Source organism: Lytechinus variegatus, chromosome 12 (genome assembly GCF_018143015.1).
Source record: "Lytechinus variegatus isolate NC3 chromosome 12, Lvar_3.0, whole genome shotgun sequence".
NCBI lineage: Eukaryota > Metazoa > Echinodermata > Echinoidea > Temnopleuroida > Toxopneustidae > Lytechinus > Lytechinus variegatus.
Genome location: NC_054751.1, coordinates 9,464,339 through 9,487,778, shown reverse-complemented (window position 1 = coordinate 9,487,778; position 23,440 = coordinate 9,464,339). Strand labels below are relative to the sequence as shown.

Below are 23,440 nucleotides of genomic sequence, written 5' to 3'. Positions count from 1 at the left end.
CCATTAAAATTTCATAAAAGTTTTGAAATAATCTACAAATTTACAAATTCTTTTAAGTTATTTTGTCTGAAATGACCTTGAAAAGGTTATTTTAAAAGAGAGAAAAAAATTATTTCATGAAATCAAAAGTTTGTTGGCCTTAATGCTTTTGACCTTGACTTAGAAATTCGTTTTTTCTTATTGTGATATCCAATATCCACTTTTGAAACGTTCTCTGGGGTTAATTTTTTTCCCTTCTTTACACTAAGCTGGAACTATTAGGATCCATTAGATCTTTAATGTCAGTCCACATTCTAGGTCAGTTTGTACATTATTTTACTGTAGTACAATTTTCGTTACTACGTATTGTCGCTCTTGCCATTATGTAATTTTGTATACCTGTGTTCAGTATAATCGAGTGAAATAAATGAATTGAAGTGAATTGAATCTACAAATTTAAAGGACAAGTCCACCCCAACAAAAACTTGATTTTAACAAAAAGAGAAAATTCAACAAGCATAACACTGAAAATTTCATTAAAATCGGATGTAAAATAAGAAAGTTATGGCATTTTAAAGTTTCGCTTATTTTCAACAAAATAGTTATATGAACGAGCCAGTTACATCCAAATGAGAGAGTTGATGACATCACTTACTCACTATTTCTTTTGTATTTTATTACATGACTTATGAAATATTTTTATTTTCTCGTCATTGTCATGTGAAATGAAGTTTCATTCCTCCCTGAACACATGGAATTCCATTTTTTTAACATTTTGTGCTTCAGGCAAGGAGGTCCTAATCGTCAAATTCGTAAAAATTGAAATATTGTATAATTCAAACAGTAAAAAACAAAAGAAATAGTGAGTGAGTGACATCATCGACTCTCTCATTTGGATGTAACTGGCTCGTTCATATAACTATTTTGTTGAAAATAAGCGATAGTTTGAAATGTCATAACTTTCTTATTTTACATCCGATTTTGATGAAATTTTCAGCGTTGTGCTTGTCTGATTTTTCTCTATTGATTCAAATCAAAATTTTTCTGAGGTGGACTTGACCTTTAAGCAAAAATCATGCCTTTGAGTTTTATTGAGGTGAACAACCCTGTTGAAATACATCAAATTAATCATCATTGAATGATTCACACATTCACAATTATTGCCACAACCAATAATAGATGTCTCTTACTTGCAAACTTCAGCAATACCTTTTTTTTTTATTGATGTCAGCTTCATTAGAAATGTAGAGTGCGCCCCCCTGTAGCGCGCGCGGGACAAGAAGGATGTCAAGGATGTCTATTTCCAGGAGAGTGGGTCGTAAAGATATATACTATGGGGTCATACCACCGACAATGGGTCATACACGGTAAGTTTAAGTACACCGACATAACGAGAAGTTTCACCACGAGAAAAAGTCGTACAAGTCGTCTTCGCTACTAAACACAATATAATCTAAAACAAATGAAAGTTCCAGAATCTCGGAGAGTCAACTTGGAGAGGACGAGGAGATAATAATCAAAATTCTGAACGAGAAGACATGATCTCGTCAACATGGTCATGTCGACATAAGGTGAACGAGAAACAAGAAGGAAAAATGTCAATAACTCGACTTAACGAGGACAAAAAGACAAGAATATCGCATTTCTTAAAGTCAGCTTAGGACGATTAAAAAAAATACAGGATCTCGTTAATTCGAATTTAGAAGAAATATCAAAGGACTAAGTTATATATTTCTTTATAACTATTGACCGACCGAGAACCCGAAAACGATCAAGAATCAAGTCACCCTGGCTAGTGACAAGACAAAAAGACAACATGTACTTGACTAGAGGGCCAGAGGATGAGGTCATATGTCGGAAAAAAGACAAGATCTTATAGTGAGAACAAGATTGACCCCGTCAGGACACTTTAGTCAAGCCATGATCCCGTATCTTATCAATCCGATTGTATGATGACGGGAAAAACTAGATATCTGGGGAGCGTTTCATTAAAGGACTTGTCGGACGTTTTATTTGACAAGTCCTGTTTTATCCGACAGTTACCATAGTAACAATGCTTCTCATCCAATCAGAATCAAGGAAAGATGTCAGATTTAACAACTTGTCGGACGAAAATGTTGATGTAACGCCCCCTGGACTCTTCAACTCCCTGCCACGCCTTCACTGCCAAGTATCGTGTTATCTGACTTCGATTAACCTTCCTGGACGCAGTCTTAAAAGGGAAAATCACCCTGACGAACAGTTTGTTGTAAAAAAATTCGAAAAAATACATCGGTAAAGGTTGAGGAAAATCCATGAAAGATTAAGAAAAATATCAAAATTCAAAGTCTTTGGCTCTTGACGTCATAAGTCATGGGATATGAAATTAAAAAATTTCAATTTTTTATGTTAATGATCATAACTATTTTTTCAGGGCGGATGTGAAATGATTCGTGTATTGATATACTGAAGGTAATATTACAAACCATTCGCATTTTTTCTTTTAGAAAATTTACATTTTATTGATTTATTACGACACAAATCACTCCCATATTGAGTTTGATATTCATCTATCTTGACTCTCTCTCTATATATAAATAAATAAATATATCTATATATACATATATATACAAAATATAAAAGACGAACATATATGATGCTGTTGTATATGCTAATAATTTTGAAGGGCATCTTGTAAACAGCTACTGAACAATGTAAAATGATGAACATTGATTAGCCTACCAACAGCATTAGAAACTTAATAGGACAGCTAATCTCAAAATATCCACGTTTAAATAGTATTTTGAAAGTTTACCTGGTTTGGGAGTAAATAATTTATGTGTACAGTCAAAGATGGCTGATTTAAGCCTATGTGGATATAATATTATCTAACGGTTCATAATGATATATGTATTTCGCAAGCTTTGGTTAGCTCGGTACAGGATTTGTATCCATTGTGGTAAAATAGGATTTATTTTAAGCAAACAGACCTGTACGGTTTCCAAGCACTTGTCCTATTGACACGAATTAGCTTGTGGTTTCGAAAGTGTGTCTGAAGAAAAAAAGGAGAGAGTACACGGTTTACATTATCTACTGGAGAGTAGGTGAGAAATGCTTGAAGACCTAATCCCAAAGGACCAAAAAAGGGGAGGTAAAGTGAGTGTGAGGGGGTAGAGAGGGCTGATGGGGGAAAACGTGGGGAATATGTATGGACAAGATGGGAGAGGGCGGGGACGGGGGAGATATTGGTATCGAGCGATGGAGCAAAAAAAAAACAAATAAAATAACGAAGAGAGGAAGAAAAAGAAAACCAAAAGAGAGAAAGAAAAAAAAGGTAACCATAAAGAAAGAAAAGCAGACAGATAATTTATATTCAAAAAGAACCAAAAAGGAAAAATATAAAGAAAGACATGCAGACAGATAATGTTTATTTAAAAAGAAGGAAAAAGGAAACAAAAAAGAGAGAAAGAAAGAAATATAGAAAGACAAGAGAGTCATGCTGTTCAATCAACTACATGTATCACGCCCTTAAAGGCCAGGGTTCGAGTTCCAAGCGCAAATCGGGAAAAGCATTCTTTGACAAAAGATTTATTTTAAATATCCGTTTCTATATACCTACTTCTAAAATGGTTACCTGAAAATCCCACAAAATACCCCTAAATGGCAATGGGAGCTTCATGGCTATTGAGAGGATTCGTAAAGTCTGGTGAGTAGTATCGTTTGTAAGTTTAATTTCATTTTTTTTTTTGGTTAAAACAAGTGCACACCTAGCTATCAATAATGCATATAGCATTTTCATTTATTTGAAAGCAAGATAAAAGAGCATTGTAGAATAAATACCTTGCTCACGGGCATAGGTGCCGCGTCCGGGGATCGAACCCCGGACTTTCCATGTATAGCCAGGCGCCTTAGACCACTCGGCCACGGCACCTCCAACATTGGCATTCTGCAACAGTCACACCAACGATACCGATTACAAACCCGATCGATGAAATACCATTGGCAACAACGTAATAGGTTTCTGAGAGTCTGGGTCGGTTTAGCTATAGTGTTACTGCAGTTGGTAAAAAACCACCTTCTGTATTAATGATTTACTATCTACATTAGATTACACAACCACATCACGTGGTCGGATAAAACAATGTGATAGGTCTTTCACACCAACACTTTCAGTTCGTAAACAAAGTGCTTTTTGATTGATGATAAATCACATCCCTGGATCGGTACGGGATTGACCTGAACGAGTGCAACGTATATACACGTGGAAGAGAATATCTCACGCTTCAATAATCGCCTTTCAATAACATGGTAATATCAGATCCATTGTTGGTTTTATATGGTTTACTGCGTCTCGGGTAAAGGACTGTGCTCGGTGCAGAATATGATCATGGTGCATGGTACTGGGCTCTGTTGGGTACATGTATGACAGGATGTCTCCAGTTATCTATTTTATCAATGTAATCAGAAAATGATCCCTGAATAATCATCAAGATCTCTACAGTATTTTCAATTTCTATTATCATAATTAAATTAACACATTCAATTTTTGTCTTCTTTACTCCCATGGAATTATATCCGGAGTAGAAGTTTACTCAATTTAGAGTGCACATCCCCTGACAACAAAATTCTTTTTTTACTCTACTTTCAATCAATGGTCAAATCAAAGGTGTATTTTGTTTGTCCCCTCTTTTTGTGCCGACTATCGAAACGCCTTCATGAAGCTAATCTTTAACGGTAATCCTTACGTTTAAGCATTACAGCATCAACAACGGCATCAAATCTCGAATCGGCATTTTCTCGTCATCAACAATTATCACAAATAACATCATCTCATCATCATCACCACCACCACCATCACCACCACCACCACCACCATCATCATCATCATCCTCATCATCACCATCATCATCCTCATCATCATCATCATCACCATCATCATCATCTCATCATCGTCCGCACCATCCTCACCATCACCGTCAGCATAATTTTGCATCTCGATATACCAATCCTCTTCATCATCTTTCAAATATCTTAGAAAACGCTTCCTCCCATGCATACTGTCACAATGATATACTTAAACCCCAATTTATTGAATACTGATAAACCTTTTTGATTAATCAGATTTATGAAAATTAAGCCTTTTCAACAAAATCCGCATTAAAAGTGTCATACATAATTGCGTTAACGATTGAATATCAGACTTCACAAAACCCCCCACAACTTGGTCTTATAGTGACACTGGCATGATTGGCCATATTGCATATGTTGAGGCGGAGCTCGAGCAAATTCTCCATTCCCGCTTTTTACAATCTCCCAATCCACTGCCTGCTGAGATTTTGAATCATAATCACCGCATAATTAGGCATAATTGTCTCCTTTTCACTATACTTGGCAATTGGTTCATTTAGAGTGGGGTAGACGGGTCCTCACAGAAGGATTCATTGAAGCCATCACATGCAGTTAGAAAAAAATATTTATCTAAAAATGTTGTAAAGGTTATAAATTGTTTGGAAAAAGATGTTCCTAATCGTTAACTTCATGCATGTCATGATCCTAACTTGCCTCACACTTTTTTTTTAGGATGTTTTATTATATTCTCTCAAATCAAAATACACAATCAGATTCTATAAACAATTTGTACAAACTATTTGAAACATAATTATAAATTATACAATAAATCCATTACAATATAATTATACAACTTATACATCAAACTTCAAAAAAATACTAGAAATTAATACTAATGCATTTCAGCAATTACAAAATGAAATATTAAAAAAAATATATGACATGATCAGAGAGAAAAAAAAAGATAATAATCGATCTCTGACTATTTATATTATCATCGATTATTTCCCATGATCGTCATAAATGCAGCAGTTGCCGTGCATGGTTGCCAAAGGGATTTTGAATTTTACATGAATTCTCATTTGAAAGAGCCTAAAACTATATAAATACTCATTCGTTTGATCAATAATGGATTTTCATAATTTGAATACTATTCTGTGTACATGTTTTAGTGTTATGTATTTTTATGTAAAGTTCGGGTAAATTGAAGACAGAATTGCTTGTCAACATGAATTATTTTGTCTAATACATTCTGAATTACAAACGCAATATAAAAATAACAAGCATCGTATTATCCACCGTACGCTCGATACATGCAAATACATCAACAACCTCGTTCCAATTACATGAATTATACTTTCCTCAAAAACATCTTTCTAAATTCTCAAAGAAGATTATTTCAACTTTTCCATCCCTCTCTAACGGATCCTAATATATCCCTTGTATTTTCTTTTTTTAACTCTCACTCTCCCTTTCTCCTTTTTTGCAAACCGCTTTCAATGGGCGTTGAGATTCATCAAATAATAGTGAGGAAAAACTAGAAGCTTTTCCTCCAATGAATGAAAAGCAAACTTCTTGTTCTCAAAGGAGCGCTCCGCAATCCGGGGATTAAAATAGCCTGGTGGAAGTTGGACACGCCACCAGCCATAAGCCTCTCGTTATTCTTTCTTCTCAAAGAATATAACTATCTTGTTCATTTACGGGTCTGAGGGTTCCGTATACAATACAACATCTAAACCCTCATTTTGCGGGGGTCCGAATTACATCTAACGGTATATCGGATTGGGGGTTGGCTCTGATTTCGAAAGATGACTTTACAAAAGGATAGGACACGAAAAAATAACGGAAAGAGATGATAGTTTTTACCGATGGACAATACAGGGCAGCTGAAATCTCAGAAGAGAAAAAATAAATAGATTTTTTCCAGTCTTGACACCGATTTCAAATGATCCTTAAACTTTCATTCGGAACGGTTGACCGTAGCAAAGGAGAGTGGCTGAAACTATTGAAAATGATATGATTCATTTAGCAATCCTACATTGAGATAATTCGTTTGATTAGAGAAAAGCCGTTTATTTTTTCACATTTTGGGGTAAAGATTCTCGTTATGGATTCTGTCTGAAATTCGTCAGTTTTTTTTTTTGGTCTCCTGCCATTTTCTTTCAACGCTCTCTTCGAGATTCGCTAAAAGGTGATTCCAAATCAGCGAAGCACCTCAGATTTATTCGAACTCGTGGCTTTTTGAATAAATAAAAATGGAGAAACTGTATTATTCTAGCCCGAGCCCATTGGAGCCGTCGCCGTATCGCCCACGAAGCCCGCCCGCTGGACACGGGGAGAGAACGTTGGTCCCGTCGCATTCGCTACCAGTTCACTCATCTCTGCCGGGCTACGAGGGGAACCCAACCCCAGTGCACCTCAGCGCCTACAACTCCGGTCCACAACCTATGAAGTAAGTCCCTTCTCACAAAATCTAGTTTGATATTAGTCATGACATCTTTCAGCATCCCCCCATATTGAACTGCCTACAAGTTCTGCAATTTGCGTTCTGAAGTACGTGAAATCATTTTTTCCCCCATAGAATATATTGATGAACTTTGAAAACTATTACATAATTACAAAGCCAATAAAGGACATAGGTCCAGGCCTACATAGATCTACTGAAACATTTTGGCGCCTTTTGATATTTCCTTATAATTGTGACAGAATTCTATTATTCTATTGTACCATTTCAACTGCAATTAAAAAGCTTAAAAAGCTAAATGAAGATGAAGATTGATTTCAAACTGATCACGAAGTATACTTTTTGATGCATAATCTGTTTAATGCATATAACATTTTAGAATTGTTATTTTAATTGTGACTGTATGATTGCAATGATAATTATTGTCAAATTATCTGGAATTAAGATCTCTTTTAATATGTTTTAATGATAGTAGCATTATGATCAAAATAAGCTCAACTAAGATCAGTTCAACCCAGTATGATCATATAGAAATCAATTCATATTTTCGATAACTTTTTATTCCTATTTCTATGATGCATAATTGAAATAAAACAAATCATTAAATTCAATTGCCTTTTGAAATAGCAATCTGTAATCCACATAGTCATTTCAGATCGAATTTCATACAGAGCTGAAAATATTCTTTTCTGTATAAAAAAAACCCCAGAAAGACAAAAAGAAAGAAGAACGAAGGAAAACCGAGATCAAATAGATCACGAGTTCAATATTAAAAAATGAAAATTTCGTAAGTACATTTTTTTGGTAATTATTCATTTAATAAAAGAAATGCTTTGAGATCATTAAATTACCAATTTACATTACCATTATCAATTCAAGTAACAAAAAGATGCTTACAGTAATATTTACATTACTAACTTACAATTAAATCAGTCACCATGGTCACTAATTTACAATAATTCAAATGCATATCTGTTATACGTGCTATAAAAGTGAATATTTCATTAAGAATTTACAAGTATAATTATTAAATACTTTCACTTCATTGTAACTTTTGGTTCAAGTCGGTTGTCACTGACATACAATTATACGCTTAATTGAACAATTGTATATCTTATATTCAAATCATAATAATTATCGACAGGACTTGATTTTATTGATGATTTTTATTAATTATGATGACAAAAATGTGAACTTAGATTTTTTCGAGGAAAAGACATCACACAGTGTTGGATACACAAGAAAAAATAAAAACGATAAAATTATCTTCAATTTCATTCTAAATCATTGATTGCCTGAAAAAATAAATAGAAGTAATTTACTTTGAATATTCGAAAGATCAACGAGATTTCATAAATTAAAAATGAAATTTGAAATATAAAATTGTAAGAAGTTTGGAAACCTTGGATACTCTCTTGTCGTTAAACTATATTATTTTTCACCCTGTAAACGACAAAGGAAATTATTCATGTTCTAAATGGGAACATATTTAAACTTTTTGTTAGATTGGTTGAAACATATAGCATTAGCATTATCAATCAGTTTGGCAGAAAGGTTTACCACTTAAGTTGTGATTATTTCATATCATTCTTCAAACCGTCGTTTAAATTGTATTCGGTTACTGAACAAGATAAGAAAAAGTCTATCGTTCATTTCATGTGTCTTCTTTTTCTAAATAATATCTGGATAAAGTTAAAGCATAGGAAACATATACATGTATATATACTTAAAGGTCAAGTCCACCCCAGAAAAATGATGATTTGAATAAATAAAGAAAAATGAAACTAGTATAACGCTGAAAAATTCTTCAAAATCGGATGTAAAATAAGAAATTTATGACATTTTAAAGTTTTGCTTACTTTTCACAAAACAGTTATATGCAAAACCCAGTGACATGCAAATGAGACAGTCGATAATGTCCTTCACTCACTGTTTCTTTTGTTTTTTATTGTTTGAATCAAACAAGATTTCATTTTTTTACAGATTCGACAATAAAGACTAACTCGATTGAACCATATATATATATATATTAAACAATGCTAATTCCACATGTTCAGGGAGGAATTAATCGTTGTTTCGCATGACAGTGCGGGGAAAATTATAATATTTCATATAAAATACAAAAGAAATAGTGAGTGGATAACGTAATCAGTCTCCTCATTTGCTTACCGACCAGGATGTGCATATAACTGTTTTGTGAAATTAAGCGAAAGTTTAAAATGTCATGACTTTCTTTTTTTTTACATTCGATTTTGATGAAATTTTCAGTGTTATGCTTGTTAGATTTTTCTCTTTTAATTCAAATCGACTGTTAGGGTGGACTTGTACTTTAAGCTAAAGCACGGAGCATTGGAAAGCATAATACTTAAAAGATAGATTTCTAATCGCAAGCCATGCAATTTCAAACTAAATCGCTTCATCTGATCAGGTTCGACACCAGTGGGAAGATTGAAATGGGGTCGTGAAATCAACCCCACGGTTTAAGGTGAATTTGTATTTGCTCTCTGCATTATGTGCTGGTCCAGTTTGCTTGAAATGTATAGGGTTTCTGTTTGCAGTGTGTGTTTGAAACGACAGCCCATTACAAAGTAGATGAAGCTGTGTAAAAACAGAAGCCATTGGACAATTAGTATTTATAAGGTTGTTAGTTTTGTAGTAAGGGTGTTAATGAGATGGAGGAAATCGAGAGGGTGGAGAAGGGAAGGAGGAGGGGGGGGGGAGTTTGAAAGGGATCGAGTGAGACGGAAGTACTTTGCGCTGGATGTACTATTTTCCTAAAGGTTCCATTGAAAAATGAGCTTAATTTGCTGAGGTGGTCTATGAGTTTCTTTACTAATTCATTCTTTTATTTAGATGTCTTCATAGAACTTGTTTACTTAAGATGTTTACGAATTTCGGTTTTTAAGGGGAGGGGGGGGAACATGATAAACGATCAACAGAAAACGTAACGGAATGTGTATTGGCGTAAAGGAAAGACGAGAGAGTGAAGGAATAGAAAATAGAGTAGGCCTATATGTGCGTGGGTGTATGTGTGGGTGGATGTGTGTGTGTGTGAAAGAGAAAGATAGATAGAGACGCCGATAGAAAGAACTAAAAATTCACGCCCAGAACTAAAAAAATATAAGTATAATTTGTTACCAGATTATAGATGAAGATTGAGTAAACAAAGATTATAGCTATCGTTTGATTGTGCAGAATATAATAATAATGACAACATTGAATAATAAGGGACTTGTTGAAGTAGACAGAGTGTTCTTTGTGGGAGATCCAACAGGTGATTAATAAGCATATTTATAGTTTCTTTAATAGAGATAAATGGGACAGGGATGTCCAGAAAATACACATAGGCGTGACAAGGAGCAATTACTGCGGTATTCGAAATGAACATGATGAATGAGAAGGGTTGATACTTGAGAATGGGAGATAGAGGGGGGGGGGGGTGAACGGAAATGAAAGGGGGGAGGGGTGAAAAAAATAACAATAAGAAAAGAGGAGGGGGAGGGATGAGAGAGAAATGGAAATCGAAAGGGAAACTGCGCAACACCCCCCCTCATTCAAAATAATTATCAAAAACATAATTTGCTTCTAACTACCACACAGTAATTTGTGGAGAATTAAATCACGTAAATATTTTTTAGTGATTCACACATTAATTTAGCCTGAAAGTTCTCGTTCGCATCACTCTCTACTTAGTAGTAGTAATTGACTATATATTGTCCACTGCAATGCAATTTTACTTAATATCGGTTTTCATTTCATTTCAATGTCTGATTAATGTACAGTTTTTGATTTCTAGCTATATTTGGGCTCCCTGGCTTAAATATCGGTAACGTTATTATTTTTTTTTTTGGGGGGGGGCTTCACAAAAAATTCCAAAAGAGAGGATAGCTCTGAGAACTTTATTTCATGATGATACATCTACCATTATTCCTTATCCCCATATTTTTCACATAATATTCAAATGAAAGTAGTGGCAAAAGCTGCTATTCATGAAATTCCCCACACTTCTATAATTATCTATCTATCTTGAGACTTAAAACAAAATATATAAAAAAAGGTTTTTACTTTGACATTCAAGTTAATCACAAAACGTAAAATCAAATACAGTATTAAAGAATAATCACGAAAGCAATGAGGGTTGCTTTTTTTTATTAAAGTTGTTTTGAATTACACCTCTTCCTTTTTCTTCAAAATGCCATTCTGACATCATGGTAATAACCACAGTGAATTATTTTACAATTAAGCGAGATTATAAGGAACTGAAAATGTTGCTGATCATCAGTATCATGGTCAGCATCATCATTATCATTGTCGTCATCGTCGTCGTCGTCTTCAGTCGCTGAAAGATATTTATTTATATTCCTTTCGACAATATTAATTGACATTATTAATAATAATAATGATTAATGTGATTTATAATGCGCCAAATCCACTCTGCAGAGTGCCCAAGATATAGATATAGTTTACATTTTTCATATTTATCAGACAATGATACAAGCTTTTTGGAATAAAGCATTATTTTGACTGGTTATTAAGAGTATGAATGAAATAAGAAAAAAAGGGTAATATTAATTCTTGGGAACAGATGATTGCAAAATCTAACTGCACGTGAAAATTTTTACACCAACACAAGAAAATGCTCAGGTTGTCCAGCGCATGGTGTTACTATGCTGTTGTACAGAACAGAATAATGAAGACAAAACTGTGACCACAATACTCATTGCATACAGCATTATTGTGCTATTATAAAAAGTTCAATAACAAGAACAAATGAAAAAGGAATTATGACCTACTGCTTGACCAGTGGTCAAGCGTTATGTCCAGATTTGACCGTCAAAACCCTGCGGTTTTGGGACACCATTGATTTCTTTGCGATGAGGTATGGTTGGCTTGCCAAATACTAGTGCTTTTCACAGAACTTCATGGTATTTAATGCACTTGTATTCCATTTTCTATTTCTTTATAGGTCCTTAATTCTTTTAAAATCTATATTGTAATGAAAATGGAATTCATAAATTCTCTGAAATATGAAATCACTCGAAAGGTATTGATTCATATCTCGGGTTCTCGCAGCTTACACAAAAGTTAGAATTTTTCGTAATCGAGTGTCACTACATCTTGAGTCATACAATTTATAATGAAATTGAAATGACAAAGATAATGACAACGGCATTATAGACATAACAATATCACAATGAAATAAATATTGAAAAAAGGAAAATTAGTCATCTGCTAGGCTAAAGAAGTATTAGAAATCTGAAATATATAAACATTAACGACGAGTTGGCATAGATTTATATTTATATAGATAAAATTTAGATTTTATTGATTCCCGTTTCACATAATAAAACGAGAATCTACCACTTGGCACCAGAAATTTAACTGTGACACTTTCAATCAGTGCAATTTTATTTATATTTTGATGTTATTGCTTGTTTTAATATCGTATCAAAATTAAACCAAAGTATACTAATTTCCTATAAAATTATATCCTCAGTTTTAGCAATGTTATTAATGTATATCCTTCCAACAATCTGAATGCCTAATAGTAGACATGGCCGTACGCAGCAAGGGGGGGGGCAGTTATTCTAAATACATTTTCACTGAAAATTTTCAAAAAACCTCATAAAGAGTGTGCACAATATTTTTCAATTATGTAAAAGCGCCCCGTGGCAAGCTCGATCTCTTCGCTTTCGATTTTTTACGCCCCCCTGCAGGAGAAAATTGTGCGTATTGCCATAATGGAAGAGATAAGAGCGGCGATTAAAGGGGCTTATGGGTGCCCTATTCCCTCTTTGGACATATCAACAAATGGCCGAACAAAAATTAATTAGGAAAGATGAAGACGAGCTTCAAGCAAAATAAAGGGTAGAGAGAAATGATACAGGATATAATTTTTACAAGCAGCTTTCTAATATCCATTTACTAAATATGTAAAATAATTGCTCAAATCGTCATTTTGAATAAAAATAAAATCATTTCCTACACTGTTAGAAAATTTATCCTTAAAATAAAAAAAGTTCCTGCAGCAGAGTCTCGAGAACACCTGTAATCTTACCAGATTGTGTTATCTTACAAGAAATTGGTATTTGGTGTATGGAATCTTACAAATTTCCTTGAATAAAACACCATTTCCCCCTTTTTAAACAGACCTGTTCTGTTAAATTGCAGAAAAATTCCTGTTTTATGAATTTACAGAATGATTATGTTATTGCTTTCTGCAATATCTTCCTTTTTTTTGTAAAATCAAGGATTTTTAACAGTGTAGTGAGGGCGCTACATATGAATTTGAATCATAACTGCCGGAAAATACCATATTTAAATTGGAGAAATGCATTTAATGATTCCTACGCTTTTGTAATATTGTAATGTTCGATGATACTCTTAATATGACATTAATGAACCTTACCAAACATGCCAAAGCTAATGAAGACTTTACGATTAAAATTAATATAATACAAACCAACATCATCGCGCCCTAATATAATGATTCGAAACTTGTTAAAGATAATTTAAGAACTCAGATTATTGCAAAAGAGAAGAAATCACAGATCACAGATAAATCAAAATAATGATTTTCATTTTGATTATTTGGTTTACTTTTTAAATTAATAAATACAAATGTAAAATTGAATAAGGTAATGGAGGCGCAAGGTGAGATGAAAGTAAGTTTGAACTTGTTTCTTTTTGACATGCAACACAAGATCTCTCAAGCCACTTTCCATTTCCACACACGTCATTTTCTTTTCATTTCCCCCTTTCCCGGTTTTTTTCTTCTTCAAAACTTAAAGGACAAGTCCACCCCAACAAAAACTTGATTTGAATTCAAAGAGAAAAATTCAACAAGCATAACACTGAAAATTTCATCAAAATCGGATGTAAAATAAGAAAGTTATGGCATTTTAAAGTTTCGCTTATTTTCAACAAAATAGTTATATGAACGAGCCAGTTACATCCAAATGAGAGGGTTGATGACATCACTCACTCACTCACTATTTCATATATGAAATATGAAATATTTTGATTTCTCGTCATTGTCATGTGAAATGAAGTATCATTCCTCCCTGAACACGTGGAATTCCATTATTTTAACATTTTGTGCTTCAGGCAAGGAGGTCCTAATTGTCAAATTCGTAAAAATTGAAATATTGTATAATTCAAAATAATAAAAAACAAAAGAAATAGTGAGTGAGTGACATCATCGACTCTCTCATTTGGATGTAACTGGCTCGTTCATATAACTATTTTGTTGAAAATAGGCGAAACTTTGAAATGTCATAACTTTCTTATTTTACATCCGTTTTTGATGATATTTTCAGCATTGTGCTTGTCTGATTTTTCTCTATTGATTCAAATCAACATTTTTCTGAGATGGACTTGACCTTTAAAGGGTAATGAAACGTTTGGAATAAGTAGGCTTGTGTCGAAACAGCAAAATCAAAGAAACAGATCAGCAAAAGGTTGAGAAAAATGGACAACAATCAGAAAGTTATGAGCATTTGAATATTGCAATCACTAATGCTTGGGAGATCCTCCCATTGGCGATGCGACAAGGATGTGTGATGTCACATGTGAACAACTTTCTCTTTGATGGACTACAAAATACCGCCAAAATGTCTCAATTTTTACCTTTTCTTATGGTGATACAAACTCTTTATCCATGATGTATTCTTTAAAAATCTGTATTACATGCCCTCCTATAGAAATAACACATGATCTACTGATAATAGAGGCAATTTAAGTGAAATACATATTAAAGTAATGGGGAGAGTTGTTCACAAGTGACATCACACATCTTTGTCGCATTGCCAATGTGAGGATCTCCATAGCATTAGTGATCGCAATATTCATAACCTTCTCATTATTTTTAGATTTTCCCCAAACTTTCGTTGATCTGTTTCTTTGATTTTTTTTCTGTTTTCACACAAGCTATCTTGTTCTAAAGGTTTCATTCTCCTTTAAACTTCATTGGATCCCTTCCTATCGTAGCATCGCCCGCGCGTCGTATTTTATTTTGTTGTATTTACTGTAACATTCTACTTAGCATGATCCATTTAGGCGGAGATATTACTTTGACGAGGAATTATTGCCCACTTTGTTAAAGCAAAAGGAGCATATCTACGTCTTCATATTCTGTCTTTTCACTGGGAATGTTCTTCTTCTTTATCAGGCTGGAAATTACATTTTAAGATACTTGAACAAGCTTATATGTCTTTATTGAGATAATCATCTGTCTTAAAACCAGAATTGTTTCCTTCCCAGAATGTGATTAGTTAAATTTATTATGAAGTTAAACTTAGCTTGAATACAGATAGAGTTTCGTTGAAAAGGTCGGGAAAACTCTTGAGTACTTTGTGTTATTATATCTTGTTAATGTATTACATAGTTTTGTACTGTCTTCAAAGATTACATTGAAGATTTATTTTAATTTCAAACAAAACTTACTGTTGTCATTGAAACGCCTATTTAGCAGCGACGTCTGTGTGCGGGACGATGGGTATGGAAGGGGAGGGATATGTGTGCAGTTTACATAATCTTTCATACTGCTCAGCCAATGATTGTTATCCCCTCCTTATCTCATACACCCAGTTCGAACATTTTTATTTTCATTGACCAAGACTACAAAATATATATATATATAAACTTTAATGTATTCAATTGTGATGGTCACACTATGTACATTGTCATGACATGCAGAAACAAGTTAATAAATAAATAGAATAAATAAATAAATAAATAAAACATATTAGTCGTCGTTACCGTTCCTGATTACGCCCAGTTTTCATAAACTTATTTCAAAATAATGTCATAAGTTTCTAAAACAAATTTTTAGTCAGTCAGTCATTGGGTGTCATGCCATTATTAGCCGGTGTATTGCATATCAAGCTGAATTTAAAAAAATATATGAAACAATCATCTCTTCTGTTTTCCTAAGATGATTTTTTTTCTCTAACCTGGACTTGCGCGCCCCCTAACGCGACCTCACTGCCTCATTCTTCTCTTCGATGTCCATGAAGAAATGGTTACATAACATTATCCTCCTGCATGATACATCTTCTTAACAAAACGTTTCATGTATTTCTGGTTGTCATGGATCAAAACAGAACAAGAGATGTTTAGAGTCTATTTCTTACAATTGCAATTAAGCCGATTGCGAGTCTTCGTCGTGGATGACTGGTGTCCAAAGAAAAACACCGTTAAAATATTTATTTGGACAAGTAAAAGAGATAGGACGGAGATAATTAAATATATAGTTGGTAAGTTAGACAAATAGATAGATAGATAGAAAAATAGATAGACTAGATAGATATATAGATAGATAGATAGATATATAGATAGATAGATAGATAGATATATAGATAGATAGATAGATAGATAGATAGATAGATAGCATGGCTAGAGAGATGAATGGATAGCAGATCCATACGGAGAGATGGTTGAAAAGGGGTAACGAAATTGACACAAAAGTGGGAAAAGAAAAGAAAGAATGGGAAAAGAGAGAAAAAAGGTGGTGGAAGGAAGAGGGAGAACTAGAAAGAAAGGCAAGATGTATGGGCGTGGTTGGCGTGAGAAAGTGAAAAAAAATATATATATTATTTTCTGTAGACGACTTTATGTGTTGATTTTATGTGTTGTCATATTTCATAAAGAAAAACGTGTCAAAGATTTCAGAAACTCCATTTCTTGACCAAAATGTACGTAATTCTATTCCATTTCCCTCAATTATTTTCATTTATTTATTTTTTTAAACCCGTTCGTTAATTTTTTAATAAATAAAAGCAGAATGCACATATTTTTTTCTTCAAGTTTTCAATATAATTTTTGAAATTAGAATTGTGCGAAATGGGATTGCTACATACATGATTCTTCAATGAAAGGATTTTCCCGTCAGACTTTGTTTCTCCTCTGTAATCTTATAAAGTGCGAACTGTCACGGAGCCACTTCTTCGGGACGGTTTCACGAATTGCTTCTCAATGGCACTTAAGGGAGTTAAACAGATAACTCATTAGAAGCTGTACAAAAACAAAACCCGCCAAACACATTAATGATACTTCCGATTTTATTAGGAGGAGGCTAATAGGAAGCCCTGATTTATTTATTTTCTCTTATAGTCTAATTTCCACCAACATTTTGGCGCAGATTACACGAAGCCAGAGAGTTCACTCGAAGGGTTTCAAAGTCAGGATTTGTTTTTTTCAGTTTCATGGGTTCTTGCCGATCAATGCTCATGCCCCAGATTTCATTTGAAGTTTTAAATGTTTAGGTAGAGTTTAGATTAGGCAGATATTCGAGATTTGGAGCAAGAAAATATTTCATGTTTAATACAGGATTACAGGGGAGAAGGTCGGTGCAGTTAGCTGAGGAGACACATCAGGTAGAGCGGGCGCTGACTAAGTTGGCTTAATTTTGAGGAAAGTTATGGAAAGCAAAATAAATTTGAAGTAAGGACGGTAAATCGAACGGGGAGGGGAAAGCTTCATTATTATTAACCGAGTCTCGTCGGAGCGCTTAGAAAGTAACAACAGAAACCCGCCATTGTCTCTGATTATCTTCTTGAAGAAGACATTCAAGACACTGGGGTTTTAAAACCAAGTCCCTTGAGCTCTGGTATACCCCATCATCTTTTCGGTGTGGCTACAAAGAAGGGCTTGGAGTCGTGGGGTCTGGTTGGAGCATTGTTTAAGGATTAAGACCAGGACTAGAGCTCCTTACCGGGGCTTCACGCCTCGGGCACCATTGCACCCCAATTCCTCATCAATGCCCCCCTTTCCCCAAATCTCACCCCTCTATTTCATGCCTTTCTCCTCTCCCGCTCCAATCCGGGATAATTTATCCTTCCTGAACCTCGCCTATTGAATACTCGACATATACTGTATACAATTAACTTAAATGTCGATTCTGTTTCTTCGTCTCGCTAACGCTTCTCTTTTCACTCCGTCTTTGCCACCATTCACCCGCCTCTATTCTCTATTTCTCTTCTACAAAATAATTTGTTTTTTGCACAAAGGGCAGGGATTTGTTCGTAAGAATTAATATTTTCTCTGCTCCAATGAATGATGATTAGAATCAGTGTTCTCACTCTCTTTCTCTTTCTTCTTGTCTTCCAACATACTGTCGGGTGTGTGTGTGTAATGTTGTAGCCTGGGGCTGTTTTTATGTTTGGTTTGTCGCCGAAAAAATGAAGCGAACTCTTGGTAAACATGTCAAGTCTTTTCTTCATAGTTTGTGTGTTTGTTAAGGATAGACAATATAAGAGAAATCTCTCACCAAAAGTCCTTGTGCCGGCAAAGGACAGGATTGGAACTTTATAAAATCTTTTCAATTTTCTAAAAGTAGATAGATTAACAAGGGGAAAATGCTATCACCGGACCCCTTATTAGCGTGAAAATAGCATCAACAAAGGCAGCTGCGCCAGGGATAAGATCGAAATTGGAATTTTTGTCTCTATTCAAAGACAAATATGCCAAACATCATAGATCATTTTCGATGTCTGAATAAAAATTTCGTTCTGTGTTTAGCACGTCTGGCTTGAGTTTATGAATTGACATAAAGCCTTTCTTTTTGTGAAATGTCATTGGGGAGTAATTATGTTATTATAGAAATCCTTTTCGACATTACACGGCGCTATTTCCTCTCATTTTTCCCCCGCATGAAACTTTGATTAATCAATCAATTTCTTCGGCCAATTGAAACATTCCAGGAATGCCAGACTTTTCTGCTCTATTTATTGAAAGAGATGAATAATACCGATTACAAATTCAGTTAGAATTCAATGTCATCACTTCTCAAGATAAAATGAAAATGGAATCAAGTTGATGAAAGAATAAAGTTCAATCTTCATCTTTCAAAATGAATTCGGAACACACAGATATATCATCATCACTTTGTGGAATAATCTTCCTAAAGACCCCCAAGTTGTACCTTTGTCGAATCTTTTAACAAATCTTATCAAACCTTTCTAACCTTTATGCGTATTGAGTACTCTACAGAGGAGATTTGGCGCCTTGAAAGTCAACCTTTTTAAGTTACACGCGCCAATAAAAATGCATAAATACATTTTCGTTCTTCGTTTGTATTCTCAACTCCTTGTAAATGCTTTTATTGCCACTCCTCGATTTTTGTAAAGTACGTAAATAATTTACTTGACTTATATAGCTTCATCAGAAACTCTAAAATCTGAGAAGCATTTTTGTGAAAGTTTAACAAAGAATGATATAAATATGAAATCCCTAAAACGCTAAATATGGCAATATTTTTATTTTGCCGATGCTATAATATCTATTAACATCCATTCACCTTATTGACCTTAAATGCCCGTAACACACAAAATCATTTCTTAAAGAGGCTTAAAATTTTTCTTAACTGTTTCTCTAAGATTTGGTAAATTTTCATATTATGATGAAATTAGAAAAGTCATACCTATATACATGATATATGCAATGTATTTCAAACATCCCCTCCCCCATTCTTCGTAACTTATTTCCAAATTAATTCGTGATTTTGTTTTTTATATGTCACTTTAGTATGCCTAATTTGATTTTCTGCTTGAAATAATCCAACATTGTACAAATGTGAATTTCCATGTTCTTTTTATCACTTTTATCACCGACCCTCCCCCCCAAAAAAAAAATAATGACAAAGAAAAAAAGGAGGAATGGATAAGAAAGAGAAAAGGTGAAAATGATACTGCCTTCAAAATATCATGTCAATATCTATCACAATATTTTATTTTTGTGTCAAAAAGGAAAAAAAATTCTCGCTCTCTTTGCTAACTCGCAGCTTTCATAAATTTTGCTCATATGCCATGTCTGACCCCCTCAAAATTATTTGCTCATTACACCGCTGTCCTTTAACTTTGTAATTGCAGTTCATTCATCAATGACATTCATGTTCCTATTTTCTGGATTAATTCTTTCTACCCGGTACTTTTATCTGATAAAAGGTCAAACAAACCTTTCATTTCTAATGAAGGTGATTATATTGCCCTTCTATAATAGATTGCATTTCATCACAAGATCTATTCATAATTTTATTTATCAGCATTTATAAATTAATAAGACGTTCTTATATACATTCACAAGAGCTTAACAACATTTCAGATTTTAAATTACATTAATTTATCGTTCGATTTTTCCTTTTTTTTGTTTTGTGATATAAATTAAACAAAAACATACGAGACCAATATAATAACAATCCTCTTGAATGACATATATACGACATTATCATGAACGTGTGATTCTAGTGCATGCTATAAAATGGAATAAAAATACACAGAAATAGACAGCTGCTTCACAAAAAAGCAATGTTTATTTTTACAATCTTAATCGAAAAAAGTATATTATGCAATGTAGAAAGAATGAAAATATGAATAAATTAATGAATAACTGACATAAATAGTGAGTAAATAAATGAATGAACAAAATCAATGAAATTGAAAAATAATTTTAAAAAATGATTAAATAAATGAATAAAAGGCATCGATGGATGCATTTCTTAGTTAGTTACCTATCTGTTAATCAATTGCTATATTCATTTAATTACTCCTTTAGTTAATTAATTATCTGTCTGTTTGTCTGGTTATCTACATTTGTGTTTTGTATCAGGACACTTTTCATAAAATAAATGAAAATAAAATGATCCGAGTTTAAAGGTTTATCTATATGTGGCCCAGTGGATTAGTCGTCTGACTTTGAAACAGAGGGTCGTGGGTTCGAATCCCAGCCATAGGAAGAAATTCCTTGAATGCTTGAGCGCCCAGGCAGCTCAGCTAAAGCCGGGGTAATAATAATAGCAGGGTCCGCTGGTAGAACAGTTTTCGAAACTGAAGTGGCTACCTTGGGTAAATATAATTACTATTATTATTATCATCTTCGTTTGTTTTTATATCTTACTAGAAATCTTCAACTGTATCCTGAGAGTGATTTCACCAGAGGAACTCAGATGGGTCACATGACCACGATTCATTCACCTGTCGTGTTGCCAAGGAAACCACTCAGTGATTATCCTCTTAGTGGGGTATCCAACATCCACCATCACCATCACCACCACCAGTCACCCCAACCCGTTGATAACCAAAGCCACCACGCAACTGTTCTTCCATATTCAGGTATATATTTCGAAAAGTTTTCAGGTATCTTTTCTTTAATATGTTAAATTTAAATGTAATGTTCCATCGGGTTACACTTCGTAATTCCGAAGCTTCGTAATTCCGAAGGTTCGTAATTCCGAAACACGTAAATTGCCTATACCTCGATGTTCGTTAATCCGAAAACGAAAAAGGGTTCGTTAATCCGAACATTTGTGGCGTTATTCCGACGGTTCGTTATTCCGAAGGTTCGATAATCCGAAAACGAAATAAGGTTCGTTGTTCCGAAGGTTCGTTAATCCGAAAACGAAATAAGGTTCGTTGTTCCGAAGGTTCGTTAATCCGAAAACGAAATAAGGTTCGTTAATCCGAATTCAATATAAGGTTCCGAACAATGAAAAGAATCCGAAAAATGAAAACCGGGAAAGCAGAGGCAGAGGCAAGGGGGAGGGGGGCGGGGGGACACTGTTGCCGTTCAATTGTTATGAGGATGGGAAGGCAAGGGCGGCCGAACGAATTTTCGTTTGGGGGGTAAAGCCAAAAAAGTAAACTCATACGTCAAAATGGACACTTTGGTGATATTTTCCCCTTAAGATTATCATCTGCTTGAAGTCATTGTGTGTTTGATAGTGATTAAGTAGAGAAAAACCTTTTTTGAAGTGATTTCTTATTATGGCAAAACGTATATTTAGGCTTTATATTTCGGGAGAGAGTGTAATGAGCGAGCGGCTTGGTAAAACAAATTCAAAGTTGAAGTTGTAAAACGTTTTTTGGGGTCAATTATTCTTAAAATGGCATAATTGCGAGGTGTTGTGAGCGTGAATCACAAGCTAAAACTTTAGGGTATTTCAATAAAAAATGAAAATAAGTTTTTAAAAATCCGAGCAGATTTCTGCTGTCATTAAAAAGATGTGCATCTAACTAAAAAAATTCACATGAGCGCAAAACGCAGCTTAAACATACTGACCAGAAAAGGAACCTGTTAAAGAAAGCATTTAGTGACCTCTTTAGGATGCATATTTTACCAATCGAATGAGAGTGCGAAGCGCAAGCTGAAAATTTGCAATATTCCAGCCTGAAAACTTAACTTGTATACTTTAAAAAGAGTATTTTATTTCGAAAAAACACGAAAAACCGCATATTTATTTTTGAAAAAGGAACTTTCCCATTTTGGAAAATATTCATTTCCCTGTTTTTTATTTCATTTTGGGGGTGCAAGTGCCCCCTGCATCCCTCCCGGCGGATCCAACTTTCGTCAAATAGGGGGGGGGCAATATTTTTTTCAGCCACATTTTCCTCGATCGGCAGCTTAAAGTTGATTTTTGTTTGTTTCTTTGAAAGGGTAGTCCTAACAGTCAATAATTAGCTTTATAATAAAGTAAATATGTAATAACATGATAAACCCTTTTTAAATATTGCGAGCGCGAGCTATATATATATTTTTTAATATGATGGGCAATATGTTTGTGATCTTCAAAACGAGATGCCTATGTAACTAAATTTAGATAATAACTGCGAGTAAGATCGCAAACAGAAATTTAAAATATATAAGCTCTGACCTGATCTAAAGGGGACATTTAAAGAACTTTTTGCAGTTAGCCATGAAGACGATGCGTGTTTCAACCAGTGGCGGCGGAATATATTTTCCTTGGGGGGGGGGGGCAAAGCCAAAAAAGGGGCCAATAGGGGCAATTTGGTGCAAACGTATATTTTCACCATGAGATTATCATCTGTGTAAAGAGGTTGTGTGTTTTGTAGTAATTGAATTGAGCAAAAAATTTAAGTGATCACTGATTGATAAATTATATATTTACGTTTCATTTCTGCGAGCGTAGCGAGCAAGCGGTTTGGGGGGGGAAGAAATCAAATCTGAAGATGTAAAATTCGCCTTTTTGGTCAATTACTGTTAAAAGGGCATCCTTGTGAGATGTTGCGAGCGAATCACGTGCTCAAACTTTTGGAAATTTCATGTAGGCCTAGAATGATAATAATGATATAGATATTATTTACCCAGGGAAGCCACTTCAGTTCTGAAAACTGTTCTCCCAGCTATTATTATTTTTTTACAAGAATGCTTAGAATG

The 23,440-nt window shown here is 34.2% G+C and overlaps 1 protein-coding gene across 1 annotated transcript in view; it reads left to right on the top strand.

Moving 5' to 3' along the window:
- The first annotated feature begins 6,439 nt into the window (after positions 1-6,439).
- The window catches only part of LOC121425728 (protein glass-like), a 28,815-nt gene continuing 11,814 nt past the window's right edge, over positions 6,440-23,440 (top strand). Inside the window, exons 1-2 of the mRNA XM_041621895.1 lie at positions 6,440-7,258; positions 21,167-21,378. Coding sequence (XP_041477829.1) covers positions 7,062-7,258; positions 21,167-21,378 — 409 coding nt within the window. The 5' untranslated portion in view covers positions 6,440-7,061. The remainder of the gene's footprint in view (positions 7,259-21,166; positions 21,379-23,440) is intronic.